Raw genomic sequence first — 20,228 nt, 5'->3', positions numbered from 1 at the left:
AAAATTTTGATCGTTTATAAATTATTTTAAAACTATCCATAAGGTGTTTATAGAATTACAATCTTTAGTTAACCTTTTACGGTTATTAAGACGGTCGTGATTCGTACTCCTTACGATTTCTTGAACTTGAGAGTAATTTGGATAATTTTGAAGAATGTTTATCATTATCTTGTCATTACAAACTCATATTCTGTGATGTTCCAAAATACCCAACAAGCATTAGCTCTCTTAAAAAAGGAGGTGATTCAACTGCACCTTCCAGTACGACTACATTGTAACGACTTCACTCTAGTCACTATCCCTGTCTTTGACATCCCCTCTTTGCGGTTAAGGTACGTAACGAATTTGAGCATGGCTAACTTTCATAGTGTAACGAGGTGTGTACAATGCCCGTGAACGAATTCTTCGCTGTATAGCTGACCGATGATTACTAGTTATTCCAGCTTCACGCAGGTTGAGTTGCAGCATGTAATCCGAACTAAGGTAATCCTTAAAGGAATAAGGTGGGAAGAATGAATATTGGTCAAAATTAATTTAATTTCACCAAATAAAACATAGAATATATTTTGATCTCTATGTTTATTGGGATAGGAAATGGGATCGTGAAACCTGTTGCTTATTCAAAAAGTGGTAAGAAAGTACCTTTGTGTATGAATTATGTAATACTTGTTTTGTATAGCATAGAACATGAGTCAGTTGAACCTATTATAGTTCATGATTTGCTACCTTTCTTTGAAGTACAATATTATTTGGAAAGTAGTCTCTGTGAATGTTACCCCATAAGTTGCAACTAATGGTAAGAAGAATTCAAGAAAAAGAAAAAAAGAACATGGGAGTAGATTCAAGGTTTCTTTGATACATGTTAAAATCACACACTTCTTAATATTTTCTAGAATAATTGATATCTTTTATTTTGTTTACAATTTTTTGGCTTGAAAAAGGTTAACTCTCTTAATTTATATTTTTTATTTTTCACTCACATTTCCATCATATATGTCACTATTTTAAGAAAAATAATATTTTTTGTATTTTTCTTTGAAAGACAAAGAAGAGGAGAGGAGAAGTGGAATGATGAAGAAACAAAGGAAGTCGGGAGTGTAAAGCATTTTGGTTGCTTTGGCAATGAATCTAGGAATTGGTCTTTGCTTTCTTTGTACATGGTTTATATTGCATATTAAACAAATAACTTTTAAGTTTGTAATAGAATGACAGCTTACTGGAAGTAGGGAGTGTAAAGCATTTTGGTTGCTTTGGCAATGAATCTAGGAATTGGTCTTTGCTTTCTTTGTACATGGTTTATATTGCATATTAAACATATTTTTAAGTTTGTAATAGAATGACAGCTTACTTGTAGGTTATAAGAACATTGTAAAATATATAACTTTTCAATTAGATTTGGACAGTAATAATACATCTAATTGACTTCTCTAATTGAAATCTTTTAACATCTAATGTTGATATTTAAATTGGAATCTTAAAGGTAAGCTCTTTTATTTTGTTTACATTTGTTTAGCTTTAAAAAGGTTAACTCTCTTAATTTACATTTTCACTCACATTTCCATCATCTATGTCACTATTATAAGAAAAGTAAATAGAATTGTACTTGCAAATTAAAAAAATAAAATTAGTTACTTTGACAATGAATCTAGGAATTGGCGGTTAGAATTATTCGAAATTGATACTAATTTAAATTGTGAAAAATTAAAATCTGAGTGTAGAAGCGTACCTTAATTGTAATCATGAATCTTCTCTTTCTTTTGAATGAAAATGTTCTTTAATCTTGTTTTTCCTTAGATTTTCTTTAAATAGAATTTTTCTTCCAATTTGATGAGTACGTCAATTGTTTGCTCTCTCTATTGATGGGGGATTCAAATGAGAAATGATCGTACTTCAAACAGGGACAGTTACCGTTAAAAAATAACCAACATTATGTTAGTTATTATAGTTTGGTCATTACTAATTTAGCCCCTTCATAAAATTAGAAATGCCACTTAGGTATCCTCACTTTATATTCATGACAAATACACCCATAAGTCATAAACTTAATTTCACATTAGATCACATTATTTTGGTTTATATTAAATATGATATTTTTACAATTATTTATTATACTAGTGATCCTATAAATTCCAACAATCTTCACATGTTCAAAAATAAATGTATCAACCATAATGCGCCTAAAGTTTATATCATCTAAATCATATGTTGTATAAACAATTTTATCAATTAATCATATCAACATAGGACCAAAGAGCTTTTCGTTGTATATAAGCACAATAGACCCAACAATGATCACATAAATCAATATAATTAATAGACAAGTAATATCATGAATGCGAGGAATGAAAATTTCTTGCACGGTAATTTTTTCATGTCAATTTTCAATTAGTCCTACTTGGATTTAGTGAGATTATACTTTAAACATAATTATACAAAGTTTAATGAACTGAATATTACTTAATTTCTGATCATAATAAAAACTTCATAAATATCTATAAAAATAATTAAACTGAAAGACAACCAAACTTCAAACTCCCATTAAAGTTAGAGATCGTCGATCTATATGACACTCATACGAGCAATATTATCATGAAAGATATTAGACGATAAGAACATTGTCAAGGGTTCATAAGCACAGAGTTTATACATAAATATTTTATAAACATCTATCAACTTTGTATCATTTCTTTCACAACAAGAAACTTGATGTCAATATCACCTAATTTTATGTCTAGTATCATGTCACTAATTCTGCTGCAATAGTGGATGACGATTAAAGTATTTTTTGACACTTCTTAAAGAAACAACAAAATCAACTAGCAAAAAATATAACCTAAAGTGGATTTCATACTATTTTGGCATCCCGTAAGATCGGAATCATAATACCCATTGATCTCAAGAGTATCTGACCTCCTATAAGTGACCTCGTATAAGTGAGCATTTAATTCTTAGTTCTTTTCAAATATCTCATAATATTGGCTACTTAATGTCAAATAAAGTTTATGACAAACAAAATGTCAACTACATATAAAATCACAAATAGGCGTTTACTCCCACTGAACCTGTGTTACACAAATAATTAATTAAATTCACCTCAAAACCAAAAGAGAGAATTGTTAGTTTGTAAAATTTATGGTACCACTAATGAGACGCTTCTTCAAAATATGCAAAGAGTGCCATAAAATTGTCCAGAAAGAGTAATTCGATTAAACTAGATTGTCTCTAATACACTTGATTTTGAGGTTGTTGAATTTGTACTTAATGAATTTGATCAATATTGTCTCGTTAGTCTTGATTTTTTTAAACTTTATCATCAATAGGAATAAAATATTTATCAATGTCAAAAACATTTTATATTTAAATCAAATCTTCCTCAATAGAAATTATTGATCTAAATAATTTTCAAATACAATCATGTCTCTTCTCAAACTCAATATCCTAAAAAACCAATATTGCAGTCTCTTCTAAAAAAATTATCTTTAACTTGACATCATAAAAATTATAATCCTTAATGAATTAGAATATTCAATAAAGTAGTTGCTCACATTTATAAACTTAATTAATAACTAAATTCAAATATTAATTTATGCAACATTAATATCAAGTCTTTGGACAGTAATATTAATTTTTATAGTATTTTGGTGTAATAATCAAACATTAATAGACATGTCAAATAATCAATCTAACTTTGGATGGATTAATTATTAACATAAATAATAAATAAGACTTTATAATTTTTACATTTTTACCATTATAAATATTTATGCAATTCCGTTAATTAATTATCAGTCTTTAGGCCAAATAATATAATCACTTGAATTACACAATACTACCTTTAAAAATTTTCTTGAATTAATTTCAACAAACATTGTCACTTTGGTGATTATTTGTATCAATAAAACAATCCAAATAATAAAAAATGATATCATTATTTTAAATTTAAATATTATATTATTATTATATATAATCCAAATCAATAATATATAGTTTACCGAAAAAACATGTAATTTTATTTTAATTTAATGACATGTAGTTTATTTGATTTTATTAAAAAAATAAAATTATATGTAGGCAATATCTTAATTCTTGAACTTGAAATTTGGAATGTCTCGTATTATTTAAATGATAAATCTTATTACCAAATTTCAAATATTTTTATAGCCGATACTTTCTCACTTAAGTTTTCCTTTTATATCCACTTTAATATTTAAATAAAAGGTATAATATAATTAATTATTCCTTAATTTATGAATAATCTGTTAAGATTGAAATAATAACTTAACTTTCCGAGTTCTTAATACCAAGAATCGGGTTCTTGATAGTTGGGACCGAGCGTAGAATTCAATACTCAAGCGCAGCGGATATATTGTGATAAGAGAATTCGAGGTTAAAGAGAGAAGAAACCGAGGTGATAAGAGAATACTACTAGAATACTCCTAGTAGTCCAAGATAGAAGTTCAAGACCGAGAGAATAACTTAGAGTAACAACTTTCACAAGCTTCCATTCATAACCCAAAAAGTGGGGTGGGCATCAGCATTTATAGCGGCTGAATTACCCAATAGTAGTTGGTTACAATTTTGTTACAACAACTTTTAGGGACATAGTCAACAATCTGTTTTGTGGGAATAGAAAAACAGAATTAAAATATTATTATGCTATGAAAACAAAGTTCCCGACCGAGTCTCTAGCCCAAGTGTTCCATAAGACCGTGGAGGGTGCACTTTCTTATTCGTGGATCGTAACATCATCTCCCCCATCAGAAGTTTGTCGACCCCGACGAAGAGAATGTTGTCTTGTTTGCCTCCTTGCTGCTAGCATCTCCGGGCATTGAATCCTTATTACTTCCGCATCTTCCCAAGTTTGGTCTTCTGTTTGGGCCCCATCCCAATTGATCAACAGTTGTTTTTTCATTTTCCCATGCACCATGATATCTTGTTCACCCACAATTTTTCTAGTCTTGTTTGGTTGAGTGCTAAGTTGGGGAATATTTTCAATAGCAGCAGGGGTTCCTTGGAATAATTTTAATTGCGAGACATGGAAGACATTGTCTATTCTGGTGTCGGTCCCGAGTTCCAGCTTGTAAGAAACTTCGCCAATCCTTTCCAACACTTCAAATGGCCCAAAATACTTTGGTGAGAGCTTGTGGAATAACTTCTTGACCGAGCGTTGTCTATATGGTTGTAACTTCACCAATGCCCAACTACCCACTTGCAATATGACATCTTTTCTCTTCTTGTCCTACTGCTTCTTCATACGATTCTGGGCTCTTTTCAAATGGAATTTTATGAGTTGGAGTAAGGCTTTCCTGGATGTTAGTGATAAATCCACTTCTTCCACTCTCGAGTCTCTTGCTACATACGGTGTGTGGACCGGAGGGGGGTATCCATATATTGCTTCTAAAGGTGTTGTTTGTATTGCTGTATGAAAATTAGTATTATACCACCATTCAGCCAAGGGCAACCAGTTTACACAATCTTTCGGAGTTTGGACAGCCATGCAGCGTAGATAAGTGACCAAGCATTTGTTGACTATCTCGGTCTGGCCATCCGTCTGGGGGTGATAGGCTGAGGATAAAGCTTGTTTTACTCCTTGTATACTTAAGAATTCCCTCCAGAAGGTGCTTAAGAACACTTTGCCCCGATCACTAATGATGGTTGTTGGCATTCCGTGGAGCTTGGAAACGTTGTCCACAAATAATTCAGCTACTGTCCGGGCAGAAAAGGGGTGTTGCAGACTCATAAAGTGGGCCATTTTCGATAGTCTGTCAACTACCACAAATATAACACTTTTACCTTTTGACTTAGGCAAGCTTTCAATGAAATCCATGGAGACCAATTCCCAAAATCGATTGGGAATTACTAAGGGCTGAAGCATGCCCCTATATGCTGAGTTATCAGGTTTATTCTTTTGGCAAACTTCACAGGTTCGGACAAATTCTCTAATATCTTTAAGCATCCCTAGCCAAGAGTAAACAAGTTGCATTTTCTTCTGGGTGACCAGAGTCCCTGAATGTCCCCCTTTTGCTCCCAAGTGCATGACTGCAATGAAGGTATTTCTGAGATCGTTATTCTTTCCCACCACCAGCCGGTCCCTTTTTTTTAACATCCCTTGGTCATATGAGCATTCAGGGTGAGAATCAACATTAGCAAGAATTTCACAAATGACTTTGGCTAAGTTGTGATCTTCTTCATAGCTTTTCTGAATTTGTTTTTGGACAGCAGTGTGATAAACTGAAATTCCTACACATTGGACACCTGTTACCCTCCTGGACAAAGCATCTGCCACCAAATTTTCTTTTCCCTTTTTATATTGAACAACAAAATCGTATCCCACCAATTTGTAGAGCCATTTTTCTTGTGCCGGGGTTTGAACTCTTTGTTCCAGCAGGTATTTAAGAGCTTTATGATCGGTCTTCACAATGAATTGCTTGTATCTAAGGTAAGATCTCCACTTTTCTACCGCAAAGGTCAAGGCCATCAGCTCTTTTTCATAGGTGGATGATGGTAACTTCTCTGGTTCAATCGCCTTGCTTATGAATGAAATGGGTCGACCTTCTTGCATTAATATTGCCCCTATACCAATTCCGCTTGCATCGGTCTATACTACAAAAGGGAATATTTAAATTTGGAAGCGCCAGGATCGGAGGGGAAAGCATACGCTGCTTCAACAATATGAATGCATCTTCAGCTTCTTTATTCCATTCAAACTGACCTTTTTTCAACAGGGCCGCGAGGGGTCGTGCTATGGAGTCGTAGCCTTTGATAAATCTTCTATAGTATCTGGTCAGACAAAGAAACCCTTTCAATTGCTTAGGAGATTCTGGAACTTGCCATGTGCTCATTGCTTCTAACTTTGCTGGATCTGTGGCTACACCATTCTCGTCAAGGATATGGACAAGATAGGAAATTTTCTTGCACCCAAAATTACATTTTCCCCTGTTAAGAAATAACTCGTTATGTTGCAATATTGAAAGTACCTTATGTAGGTGCTAGATATGTTCCTTCCAGCTCGGGCTGTATACTAGGATGTCATCAAAAAATACTAGCACGAACTTCCTTAGGAATGGTTTCAGGGTCGCTTTCATTAGGTTTTGGAAGGAGGATGGTGCATTGGTTAGGCCAAAGGGCATCACTAAAAACTCATACAGGCCTTCGTGAGTCCGAATGCTGTTTTGTGGCAGTCACCTGGGTGCATCCTTATCTGGTGGAACCCTGAGCGCAAATCGAGCTTGGAAAAGAACTTGGACCCATGCAATTCTTCCATTAATTCTTCAATGACCGGAATAGGAAATTTATCCTTAATGGTTGTTGAGTTCAGCCGCCTATAATCAATACACATTCTCCAGAATAAGTCTTTCTTTCGGACCAACACCACAGGTGTGGCAAAAGAGCTGTGGCTTCTCCTTATGACTCTCTTGTCCAGCATATCGTTGACCAAAAGTTCAATTTATGTCTTCTGCAGGGCAGGATATCGGTAAGGACGCAGGCATACAGCTTCTGTGCCTTCCTTTAAAGGGATGCGGTGATCATGTTCTCTAGCGGGTAGTAAGTCCTCAGGTTGCTGAAATATTGGGCTGAAGTCATCTAGCATTTTATGAAGGTCTTCAGGAATATCATCTGGCGGCCTTGTAGAGAGTGAGAAAAATTGTGCTTCGTTTTCACTTCTTATTTGGATCATGGAAACAACATTGCTTTTCTTTAATAACTTTCTTAGGTGATCACCCTTCATTAAGTTGATTTGTGTATGTGGTATGCCTTGCAAGACCGTGGTTATCCCTTCTTTTTCAAAAGAGATGGTTAATTTTTCGAAGTCCCATTTTGAAGGGCCTAGAGTAAACAGCCATTCGATTCCAAACACAATATCGTACCCTGTCATGGTGAATACCTTCATGTTTGTTTGATAAAACTTACCTTCCATAGACCATTTCAGATCTTGGCAAAAGCTAAAGCATAGAATGTTAGAGCCGTCTGCCACTCGGACCGATAGCACTTGGGTTGGAAGTATGTCATGGCTAATGTTCTTCATTATCCTGCTGTTAATGAAGTTATGAGTGCTACCTATATCAATTAGGATCACAACCGGTAGGTTCCCAACTTTACCAAGAATCTGGAGCGTTTGAAAGGTTTTAGAACCCGTCAATGCATGTAAAGATATGGCTAGTTCTTCCGCTGCGTCAAGCAGGAAAGGAGAATCATCAAAGTCTACCTCCGGAGCAGGTTCTTGGAGACTTGGGGCGACTTCTTGATCATTGGCCGAGACCATGAATAACTTTGATTTACACCTGTGGTTTGGTTGCCATTTTTCATCGCAAGTGTAACATAGGCCCTTCTTTCTCTTTTCATCCATTGAGACCGGGTCTAATTGCTTAATATGGCTCAGGTTTGCACTCGAAGAGGACCCATATGATGAGCTCGGCTTGATGTATGGGGTTTTATTCGTGCTTTTCCAACTTGGTTTGATGTTGCTTAGATTGGGCAGTAGTGGTGGCTCAACGTTGTACAAGTTCCCACTGCTCATTAAGGACCGATACATTGCTTCTTGGACTTTAGCTATGGCCATAGCTTCGTTTAAAGAATTCGGGAATCACAACCTGATGCAGTTTGCAATCTCCTCCCTCAGACCGGACATGTAGCAATCTATTACGTAGTCCCTTGGCATATGATATAATTTTTGAGAGATCGACATGTACCGCAGATTATATTCTTGAACCGAACCAACCTGTTTCAGATTCATCAGCTGCCTCATTGGAGTGTCATGTATAGAGGGCCCAAATTGTGCCAAGAGGTATCTCTTGAACACATCCCATGACAATGTTTCCCTATGGTTGCGGTTCTGAAGGTATGACCCGTATCACATTCTTGCTTCGCCAGAAAAGTGAATGGGGGCGATTTCTAATTTAATGGCATCCTTTGTCTTGTCCACCCTGAAGAATTGCTCGGCGGATATCAGCCAGCTCTCGACATCGGGTCCATCAAACCGAGGAAAGTCGACCTTGGTTAGCCGAGTGGGAGGAACATAATGTTGATCGCGGTTCTGGCCAGGGTGATGGGGACGATATGGAGGACCGTCGCAAGAAGGCTCGTCATCATCATCGAGGCCGGCGCGGGGATCTTGGCCCTTACCCGACACGCCACTTTCGATTGCTGCAAGTCTTTATTCAGCGATATTGAATCTTTCGTCTATATTATTGCTTAGTTCGGCCATCTGGTATTTAAGGGCAGCATTCATAGCAGCCGATTCAGTCATATGTTGGTGTAAAATGGCCTGCGTAGAGGCTGATTGTTGGGACAATCCTTCAATTAGGAACTTTAGCGCTTCCATTTCTTTCTGCTGGCGGATTTCTACCATTTGGAGAATCGCCCAGCTCTGATACTAATTTGTTAAGCTTGAAACAATAACTTAGCTTTCTGAGTTCTTGATACCAAGAATCGGGTTCTTGATAGTTGGGACCGAGCATAGAATTCAATACTCAAGCGCAGCGGATATATTGTGAGAAGAGAATTCGAGGTTAAAGAGAGAAGAAACCGAGGTGAAAAGAGAATACTACTAGAATACTCCTAGTAGTCCAAGATAGAGGTTCAAGACCGAGAGAATAACATAGAGTAATAACTTTCACAAGCTTCCATTCATAACCCAAAAAGTGGGGTGGGCATCAGCATTTATAGCGGCTGAATTACCCAATAGTAGTCGGTTACAATTCTGTTACAACAACTTTTAGGGACTTAGTCAACAATCAGTTTTGTGGGAATAGAAAAACATAATTAAAATATTATTATGCTATGAAAACAATGTTCCCGACCGAATCTCTAGCCCAAGTGTTCAATAGGACCGTGGAGGGTGCACTTTCTTATTCGTGGATCGTACCATAATCATTAGCCATGATTTAAATTTATATAAATATATATACCTAAAAATAACCCTTGTTCCTTAAATCTCTCTTTAATTTTTATAAAATATATTAACATTATATATTATATCTGAGGAGAACTGTTCTTAAATCTAGGAATCTTTAATAATAATTGTTTAACCGTCAACTTAACGAGACTTAACTATATAATTTTGTTTTGGAAAAACATGACAATATAATTTGAATATACATAAATCTTCTAACATAGTTAATCTTTATATTCCCTACTAATTATTTGATATTATAAAAAAATTAATATATTTATATATTACTTACAAAAAAAATGTTTTTAAAATTATCTAAATTCATCCATATAGAGAAAATTTAAATATTCATTAATTTATGATCTTATTTTAAGGATTGCTTAAATATAAGAATTCAAATATCCCTTACTATATCTTTAAATCTAAAATATATATATTCATTATCAATATCAATATATTCCTAATATTAAGGTTTAAAATTATAAAAACCAATATATATATCCAATAATATATATGATTTGATTTATCATAAATATATATACCATTGAATCGAATAATATATATTCTCACAAAATTAAATTAGGTAGAATTATCCAAATTAGATTAAAATCAGAATGCTAAACATACCTGAAACATACCTAATTGTAATCATAAATCTTCTCTTTCTTTAGAATATTTTTTTTTTAAAGGTTCATGTATATTAAAAATGAAAAAAAAATTTAAGTACATAAACAAAACAAGACATATAACAAATAAAAAATAAAAAAAAAATACTTTAAAAGTTATCGAGCTCATAAATCCTCTAGAAGAATGATTAAATCCCCGATAGACTCTACTGATTTACTGAACGAATCTCAGAAAACTTCAAAATAATAGTATTATGAATGATATGCATTAGATGACTACGATCATTGAAAGTTCGACAATTTCTCTTAAACAAGATAGTCCATTAAAAACAATTGGGATGGAAACCCAAATATGTAGGTCTTCCATATTATAACTTCCTAGAAACTATCTAAAGACTCGGGTATTACCCAATGAATTCTAGTAATACTCCATAAAAGGCTCCAAATACTAGTCACCCCTCCACAATGCAAAAGTAAGTGATTTGTCGATTCAACCTTTTCTTGACACATACGATAATGACTAGCCATAATACAATTTTTTTCATGCACATGTCATCTGTTAGAATTCCACCATGAATAACGCTTCATCCAAAGAACGAGATCTTGGATTGAATCTTTAAATCCCAAAGTTTTTTCAATAAAAATTATGTGGAATAATTTTAGCGAACAACTTGTAGCAATGTCCTACATGGAAACTATCCATTTCCTGCCAACGCGTAATGTCTTGTTCAGACGGTGAAACTTGTTTACGTCCCACCAAAAGTAAAACTCAATTATGGAACAAAGTCTCCATAATATTTAATCTCCTTCTATATCTAATTCGACTAGAGAAACCACTAGACTGAGGATCAAACATGCCCTTAACTGTGGCATTTCTACATTTATCAATGGAATCAAGCTCAGGATACATCGTAGCTAGACTTTTGACACTACACCAAATGTCTTCTTAAAATTTAATTGAAGAACCATCTCCCACAAAGAATCTAGACTGCTCACAAAAATTTTTCTACATAGGATAAATTTCCCTCCAAATGCTATAGCCTGTTGGATAATTAGACATTTTGGTAAACCAACCAGACCAATCATTACCATACTTACATCTGACTATCGATGCCCAAAGACTATTCAGCTCCATTGCAAATCTACTATACCATTTTGATATAAGAGATCTTTATTAAAAGAAATAAGATCCCAAATATTTAGACCTCCTTGATCTTTAAAACATTTAACTTTTATTACAACTAACTAGATGACAAAATGATGAGTTAGAAGATCCCAATAAAAAAATTACACATTATTCTCTACATTTTCATCGCTATTCTTGGGGATAATGAATAAAGACATCATATATGTGGGCATAGATAACAACACACACTTAATGAGGATTAGCCGACCCCCCTTTTGAGATTATTTTACTTTTCTATCTAGACAATTTTACATTCTATTTTAGTAATAATCGGGTCCTAAGAGACATTGATCGCAATTTAGAACCTAATGACATACCAAAATATGTTGACGTAAGATCACCAATTCTGATCCCAACACATTTTCCAACCTTATCCTTCTTCTATTCGAAACATAATTTGAAACAAAATATGCCTGATTTATTAAAATTAAATTGAAAACCGGAACATGCACCGAATAATCATAAAATATCTCGAAGGTGTTTAAAATATCTATAAGTAGCATGAACCATGCATAGCGTGTCATCAATGAAAATCAAATGTGATATGACAAAATGATATCTTATTAACCCACAACACATTCCATAGATAAGTCTCGAGTTTTCTGTGAAAGTCATCATTTTTTAGAGAGTTTACATAACACTAACAAACAAAAAATAAGAGAGTGGATCACCCTGTCTAGTCCCTCTAAAGCTCTCGAAAAATCTATGAGAACTTCTATTAACAAAGACAGAAAACTTAACTGTCGATAGGAAAAATCTAATCCAACCAATCCATTTTGCACTCATTCCCATTTTGTTTATTACATCAAATAAAAACATCCAATTGACATGATCATAATCTTTTTCGATGTCTAATGTGCCAAAAGCACATTTTCACCTCTTGAATTAGCTGAGTGAATGCACTCATTGGTTATTAATACGACATCACAGATTTGACGACCTTTGATGAACGCCATCTAATTACTATATATGTCCGTCTCTAACACCCTCTGCAACTTGTTGGCCAAACATTTTATGACAATCTTATAGAATGAAGATACAATACTGATAAGCCTAAAATTCTTCACATCAATAGTTCCTGGAACTTTATGAATGAGACATATCAAAGTAGAGTTCCAAATCTTATCAAATAATAAAAATCGACAATAATTATCAATTGCTTCCATAATTTCAGTTCTAAGGAAAGGCCACGCCTTCTTAAAAAAAATTAAACCCATTGCATCCTTGCGCTTTATCATTTCCACACCCCTTAATGGACTCCTCAACCTCCTCCAACGTAAATTGAGCCTCCAACATATCTTTTTGCGTTGTACTAAAGTTATACCATTAAATTTATGCATGACCTTATATGGTGCTTTAAACAAACTCATATGGAATTTGACAATACTTGTAGAGATTTCAAGTTCACTATCATAAATTTCCTCCTCGATCGAGATAGTATCACATTATTTCTTGCTTGCGCATTAGATATTTCATAAAAAAAAACTTGGTGTTTCTATCTCCAACTCTTAACCATGTAGCTCTACTTCGCTGGCATGCCCCAATTTCTTCTTTCTTACACATATCGAGTAACTTGCTAACAATGTGAATTCGAGAACTAACCTCCTCAGCGGAGAGTTCACGAATCTCCTCATTTATGTCAATGACATTAATTTCATTACACAAGTTATTGATTTTAGCACAAAATAAAGAACTATCTCCCACGAACAAAGTTTTAGGAAGTTTACACAGATTCCTTAAATTCACAAAGAGATTACTCGACGGTGAACCAACCGATGACTAATTTACCCAATATGATTGCAAACATGGTATAAATTCATCTTTGATCAACCATTTATTTTCAAATATAAATGGTCGACATGTTCTCTCCATCTTTTGGCATTCTATCAAGATCGGTCGGTGATCTGAATAACTCCATAGAATGACATTTTGAAATATATTAGAAAATCCTCAAAAGTTTGATTCACTAATTAGAAATGTATCGATATGAGAATGAACGTGACCCTCATTGTCATTACTTCTCCTAAAAGTGAATTGACCACCTTCTAAAGACATTGGTTCAAGTTCTTCAATTGTCATTGAGAACTCGCGCATTATGCTACTATGCCTATTGGCCCATTTTCTTTCAAACGAAAATCTCACTTAGTTCATGTCGCCCGCAAAACAATTGGTAAGTCTTAAAGACTAGCAATTTTTTTCATCTCATTAAAGAACTCAGTTTTAAATTGTGTAAGAACCGGTTCATATACGAAAGAAATTACCATCAGAAATTATCCTCCTGATTTTTAATTGAACATTAACCGAATATCTAACAATATTAACATCCATTTTCTTATACATATCTTCATTCCATATAACAAGAATATCACCTAAAGCCCCTATAAAATCAAGAGCCTCCCAACATCCAATTAGATAAATCTCTAACGATCCCCTGATCCATCTTCCAAATTTTTGTCTCACTAAAACAGCATATGCTACAACCAAGGGTTCCCATTAGTGACTTAAAGATACCTCTCTTTACACCATCATTTAATCCATAAACATTCCAAGCAATAATTTTTTCAATCATTGATAAAATCTTATTGGAATAACCCTTTCTCGGCTTCAAGATACGCTTTCCTACTTACATATAACCCTGCGGTAGATCATTTAATTTCTTCAGCTGACAATGTTGATAATTTTTCGATAAAGGACTTGGGTGAAAATTATATGGGAGGGGTGGAATCTCGTGTAAATTGGGCCAAACTCCAGTCGCTAATTCAAGGATCTCCTTCACATGAGATTTGTTTTCATCTATCGTCATATTATGTGTCGAGAATTCTACTTGTATATTCTCATTAACATCATAATCTAACTCAAAATCCACTGAATCATCATTAGACACATCATGAATGAAACTAGTGATTCAAGAACATTAATATCAGGATGAAGTGTTCTAATAGGATTGTCTTGGATTATATCCTCTACAGGAGAGCAAAATTTATTTTCTAAATCTTCATTCGTTTTTTCTGGCAAAAAAATACGAAATATGACGAGAAGTTCATGAACTCACCTCTTGATATACCACCACCTGCTTATTCTCCATTCTTTTGACATTCGGGTAATCATCGCAACCCGAGGTGTGTGAAGACAAATGCTCCATCTCATCCTCACGAGAAACTATTGAATCATTTAATATATCCTCATCCTGCTCAACCACCCTCCTGGCCATATTATATCTTCCCGAATTTATTATCTCAACAACTAATCTTTCAACATCAGCAAGGCTAGCCATACGGATCCGATCGACGTAAATGGTGTAATAATTGAATCTCTTGTTAGTCCACACGAAGTTGATGCCTCCGCCACGGGCGAATTTGATGATGAAGAAGTTCCCGGAGAAGGAAACATGACAATACGACGTTCATGCCACACCATCACTTTATATACATGTGTCCCGATATCAACCCAAATAGATTCAGGGTAACGACTATATAAATTAGAATGACGCACCTTAATTAAAAAACAATCGTTCTCCTGTACTAATTGATTTTACTCATCGAGTTCAATAACTTTTCCAAGATCATTACCGGCCCGACTAAGAAGATCATGATTCCACATATCTATTGACATCCTAAACAATCGAATCCATGTACCTTCTTATCTACATGTGTTCTTATGTTGTGTTTGGTCACTACATGTGTATTTTCAATAATAACTGGTCGATCATCAATGAGTCGTCAAATTCCTTCCTCGACTAAAGGTCTAATACGTTTATCAATTGGCATAATAAACATTGTTTTAAATCCATTCCATAGAGCAACATATCTTTTATGATAATTGAATCCATACCAAAATACGCTTCATTAGGTTCGATCCCAAGTCACCCTCGATTCCACGTCGACGTCTGAAGGGCCCGATATTACAACTTTAATTGAATCAAATCAACCTCAATCGTTCTTTTATCGCTCTTAATTATCGATATAGCAACAATTCCAAGGTGCGCCTCCACCATTTGAAATTTAAAAGATTTAGATCTGACATGAACCACCTCTATCTAGTTGACTCAAAATGCATGTTTCCTAGCACCTACCACTGCTGCATATGTTAGAACTTCATCCTTACGAGGATTTGGTTGAACTGTTTTGAGCCTAGATTATTGCATAGGTTGTGTGTTAACTAGAGACGTCTCATTCTTTTGGTTGTTAACATAAAGTCTAATCAATGGCCGACCCTTTTCTAAAATCCTCCCTCTACCACCTGAAACATTCATGTTATACCCTATGGCTTTCCCAGACCCAAATACGAGATTCCCCTTTAGGGTTTGTTGAGAAAGTCGATTGAAGACCGATATCCGATTTGACCGTTTGAGCTCTCTTGGTCCTCTCACGATATTCTGTTTTGATTTACCCTGAACATTCACTAGAGGTTGTCCGTCCACCAAGCGGACCGCACGACCACGCCTACTAACCAAGAACCAATCTTCCTGAGGGATATTAGGTGCATCGGAGATAGGCTTCTAATAATTATGGTTCTTCATAGAAAATAATTTTTTCTATAGAGAGAAAATTAAAAAAATTCTAACAAACCCTAACTTTATTATGATATTTTCTTCTAAAAGAACAAAAGAATACAAGAAAGAACAAAGAAAAGAGAAGTCTTCAGTTATTCTTGATACAAAGATTTTTTTTAGAGATAGAAAATTAGAAAGAACTTTAAAAATGAAAATATTTTTTATCTTTTTTTTTAGATGAAATGGTTCTTTTAATTTGATAAGTGCGTCAATTATTTTCTCTCTTTGTTTATGAGACGCAAATAAGAAATGATTGTACTTCAAATGAGGATCACTACCATTATAAAATAACCAATATATGTTAGTTATTATAGTTTGGTCATTTATAATTTATTCCTTCATAAAATTAGAAATACCACTTAGATACTTTATATTTAAATATATCCATAAGCCATAAATGTACTTTCAAATAGATCACATTATTTCGGCTTATATTAAATATGACATTTGCACAATTATTTATTATACTAATAACCTATTGAGATTACTTTCTTAGTTACATACTAAACCTATCTATAATTTTGTATTAGAATGACAAGTTTATTGGTAGGATTTTAAGAACATTGTAGGATTACTAGGATCAACAATTCATCTATTAGATTAATAATACATGTAATTGATTTCTCATATTGTAATAATGGGCAATCTAATGTTGATCTTTAAATTGGAATCTAGAAAATTAACACGTTTTCTTTTTCACTCTTTATTTAACATAGGTCAACTCTCTTTACAATTTTCACTCATATTTCCATTATACTAACATTTTTTTTTTATCATTTATGTCACTATTATAAGAAAAGTAACGAGTTTTATATGCAACTTTAACACCCAAATCATTAAAAAAAAGGAACTAATTATTTACATAAACACAATATATATCATAAGAAATAGAGTCACAAGTAAATTCTTTTTTTTGAATGTATTTGTGTAAATAAGGAAAAGCCAAACAAAATAAATTTGGACAATAATAAAGCCTTAATAATAACGCCAAGTTGCACTTTCTATCTCTCTCTTTCTTCTTTTCATTCCTCTCTCTCTTCTTCTTCAAGTGTAAAAATGCAGAGGCAATCTCTCGGTTCTTCGCCGGTGGAAAAGGTCCACGGCCATGGAGAAGGAGGAGCTACAGAAGGAAGCTCTGAAAGAGAAGATCAGAATCCAAAACTTGCTGTCGACGAAGACGAGAATAAATCGCACAAACAGCTTATAACTAGGCCGGAGACACTACAACAAAACCTACTTTCAACCACCCTTATCTGCCAACGCATATTAAGGGTGGGTAAAAGTTAAAAGAAAAAATACTTTGCCAACCTTTGTACATTTACAACCACCTTTAATTTTTTTATATATAAATTTTTTTAAAACCTTATAATTTAACTATTCTAAATTTTAATATATTTTTTTAAAACTTTATAAATATTTTATTTCACTATTTTAATTTTATAATTTGAATTTAACTTAAAATTTTATTAACATTAAAATTTTATTATTATTTTTTATATAACATAATTCTTAAACTTTTTATATCATTATTAAATTTTTCTAATCTGTCTTTTAATTAATTATTATTTAAATTTAATTTAATTAAAAATAAAAAAATAATATAAATTAAAAATAAATAAATTAAATATTATATTTAAAAACAAAGATTGAACTTATATGTTTATTTAAATTAGAAATCTTTCTTTTGTCTATAATTAGAAAAGCCCAAGCCTAAGCCCATCCCAAGTCCAAGCCTAATTCAATTTCTTTGAACAGATACGTTCATATTCTAACCTAATCACCGACTCTCTAGCCATTTCCTTCCTCCTATCTTTAGAGAGCAGATCTTCATCATCATCATGGAGCTACATCGAATTCCTCCATCTATCTAACTATGTAATCACATACGACTCCTCCTTCTCCTGGACGTCGCAATCAACACACAGGCAATCACTTTTGTTTATCTTCTTCTAATGCTTTGAGAATACACGATCGGAGAAAATCGATTCGAAGAAGTCTCATCAGTATGTATCGATTTCCCTCTTTTTTTTGTCAGCAATTACTACTTAAAACGAAATTTGAGTCTCATCAGTATGTATCGATTTCCCTCTTTTGTTAATTGATTGAATCAATGAATGAATGAATTCTACTATGTCTTTCGATTAATTAGGGTTTATATTAGCTAGGAGGAGAGCATGAATGGAAAATAGATCCTAGCTATATATATAAAATAAACTGGACTGTGGTTTCAGCCTTTGGTAGTAGGTAGTTAAAGAAATCAATTATCTTCATCAGTTCCACATACTCGTATTCTTCTTGGCACTGTTTCATGATATTATACAGTCCAGTTACACAGTTGGAGTTGCAAAACTCAGGGTATTTTAACTATAAACACAAACTAACCAAATTTGTATTATATTGCAAGAGGAATGAACTTATATAAATTGTTTTGTTTTGTATCTTCAAGATCCGTAGTTGGAAAAATTGAAAAAAATTGGGATTCGGAGACTACATCTCCTAACTTTGAATTTTCCACCGGTAGGATTATTATTATTATTATAGGAATTTTGATTAAACTTTTGAAATTTCATTATTTTCTCTTTGTGGGTATGTGCAGATCCTTCAAGATTCAGGCTTACCCACCAGACATTATTTGTTCGAGTTCACACTAATTTCTACAGTCGGAGTCCATTCTTCTTCTATATTGTAAGACATATTTATTAGATCTCTTATTGGTTTGGCTGGTCCATTGATAACAATATGTTGCAGGGATGCTCTTTTCAACAAATTTTCAGATTAGTGACTAAGTCTGACTATTTAACGTTGCGAAATGGTTTCATAAGTGTAAGAGTTTCTTCTTTAGAATAAAATTCATTGAGAGAGGATGATGATCTTCATTTGTTCTACTGGTGCAGGTTTATATGGGTCCAGGAAGTAAATTTTACTTCCAAAAGTATATCCAAACGTCATTGGAGGATGATTTCAAAACAGTTGTAGGAGTAAGGTTATTATCTAAATAAATATGAATTTTTTAGATTAAAAAATACGTAATTTGCTTAAAATTTTATTGTTTTTAATATTAACAGTCATGTCTTGTGGGCGTCATTTGTGATCTTCTTGCTCCTGAATATTAATGGTGAGACATTGTTCTCTGGGAATAGCCATGGCTTTTCTTTCCAAGATGAATTATGAACTCATAAAAATCTTCTTTCAGGATGACATATATTGTTTTGGGGATCATTGATTCCTGTAGTGTTAAGGATTAAGGAATCTCTTTTTATGAACTTGTCTTGTTTATGAATTTAGATGTAATTTGTGGACTATACTATAATTTTCAGATAATCTTGGTGGTTGGAACAGAGCTTCAAGTTATTATGAAAAAAATGGCTATGGAAATCACCCAAAGACATTGCAGACGGAAAAGGAGAATTTTGAGTTAGCCCTGGAGGTTGACAATTCAAATAAACAAGCTAGGTACTTTTATTTATCAAAGTTACATTTTAAATCTCATACACCTGGGGCATTTGTAGCTGTGTAAGTGATAACAAGCTCTAAACCTTGTACCTTTTTTCCTTTGTTTTGTCGGCTTACTTCTTCCTTGATTTTTTTTATATTTTAAGGTTTAACAATTGTATTCCCCTTTTTAGTTGACTATTAACTCCTTTTCTAGTAAATTGTTTCTTTTTACATGGTTATATCAAATAACTGGGTAGTTTGTCTACTTTAAACAGAGGGGCTGCTTTATTGGTTGAAGCTGCAGTATGGGTGATCCAGATGCACAATATGAACTAGGCTGTAAGCTTAGAGTTGATCTAATTTTTTTATTCCTTGTTATTTTTAATTGTTCTAAAGATCAGAAATATGTTCTTATGTGTTTGAACAGAATAAATATGTTCAGTTGGGTCATCAAGCATTCTATTTGGAGAAGGCTAGGTACATTTTTTTTGCTGCAAAGGTACGGATTTATTATTTTGTTTGGAGAAGGCATACCAA

General features: G+C 33.5%; 1 protein-coding gene across 1 annotated transcript; it reads left to right on the top strand.

The window, feature by feature from the left end:
* The first annotated feature begins 18,920 nt into the window (after positions 1-18,920).
* Positions 18,921-20,186, top strand: LOC124913809. The gene is made up of 7 exons (XM_047454222.1): positions 18,921-18,941; positions 19,005-19,079; positions 19,151-19,239; positions 19,322-19,371; positions 19,574-19,709; positions 19,967-20,030; positions 20,119-20,186. The coding sequence occupies exons 3-6, from the start codon at positions 19,157-19,159 to the stop codon at positions 20,025-20,027; spliced, it is 330 nt and encodes a 109-aa protein (XP_047310178.1). The 5' UTR covers positions 18,921-18,941; positions 19,005-19,079; positions 19,151-19,156; the 3' UTR covers positions 20,028-20,030; positions 20,119-20,186.
* The last annotated feature ends 42 nt before the right edge of the window (positions 20,187-20,228 follow it).

This window comes from Impatiens glandulifera, chromosome 9, assembly GCF_907164915.1.
Source record: "Impatiens glandulifera chromosome 9, dImpGla2.1, whole genome shotgun sequence".
Classification (NCBI taxonomy): domain Eukaryota; kingdom Viridiplantae; phylum Streptophyta; class Magnoliopsida; order Ericales; family Balsaminaceae; genus Impatiens; species Impatiens glandulifera.
This window is presented reverse-complemented; position numbering and strand designations above follow the sequence as displayed.

Bases quoted from the DNA above. Each gene is read 5' to 3' on its own strand.
- LOC124913809 (XM_047454222.1), top strand. From the start codon at position 19,157: ATGGGTCCAGGAAGTAAATTTTACTTCCAAAAGTATATCCAAACGTCA. The intron at 19,372-19,573 runs GTGAGACATTGT...TATAATTTTCAG, and splicing joins CTTGCTCCTGAATATTAATG to ATAATCTTGGTGGTTGGAAC. The intron at 19,710-19,966 runs GTACTTTTATTT...TACTTTAAACAG, and splicing joins AATTCAAATAAACAAGCTAG to AGGGGCTGCTTTATTGGTTG.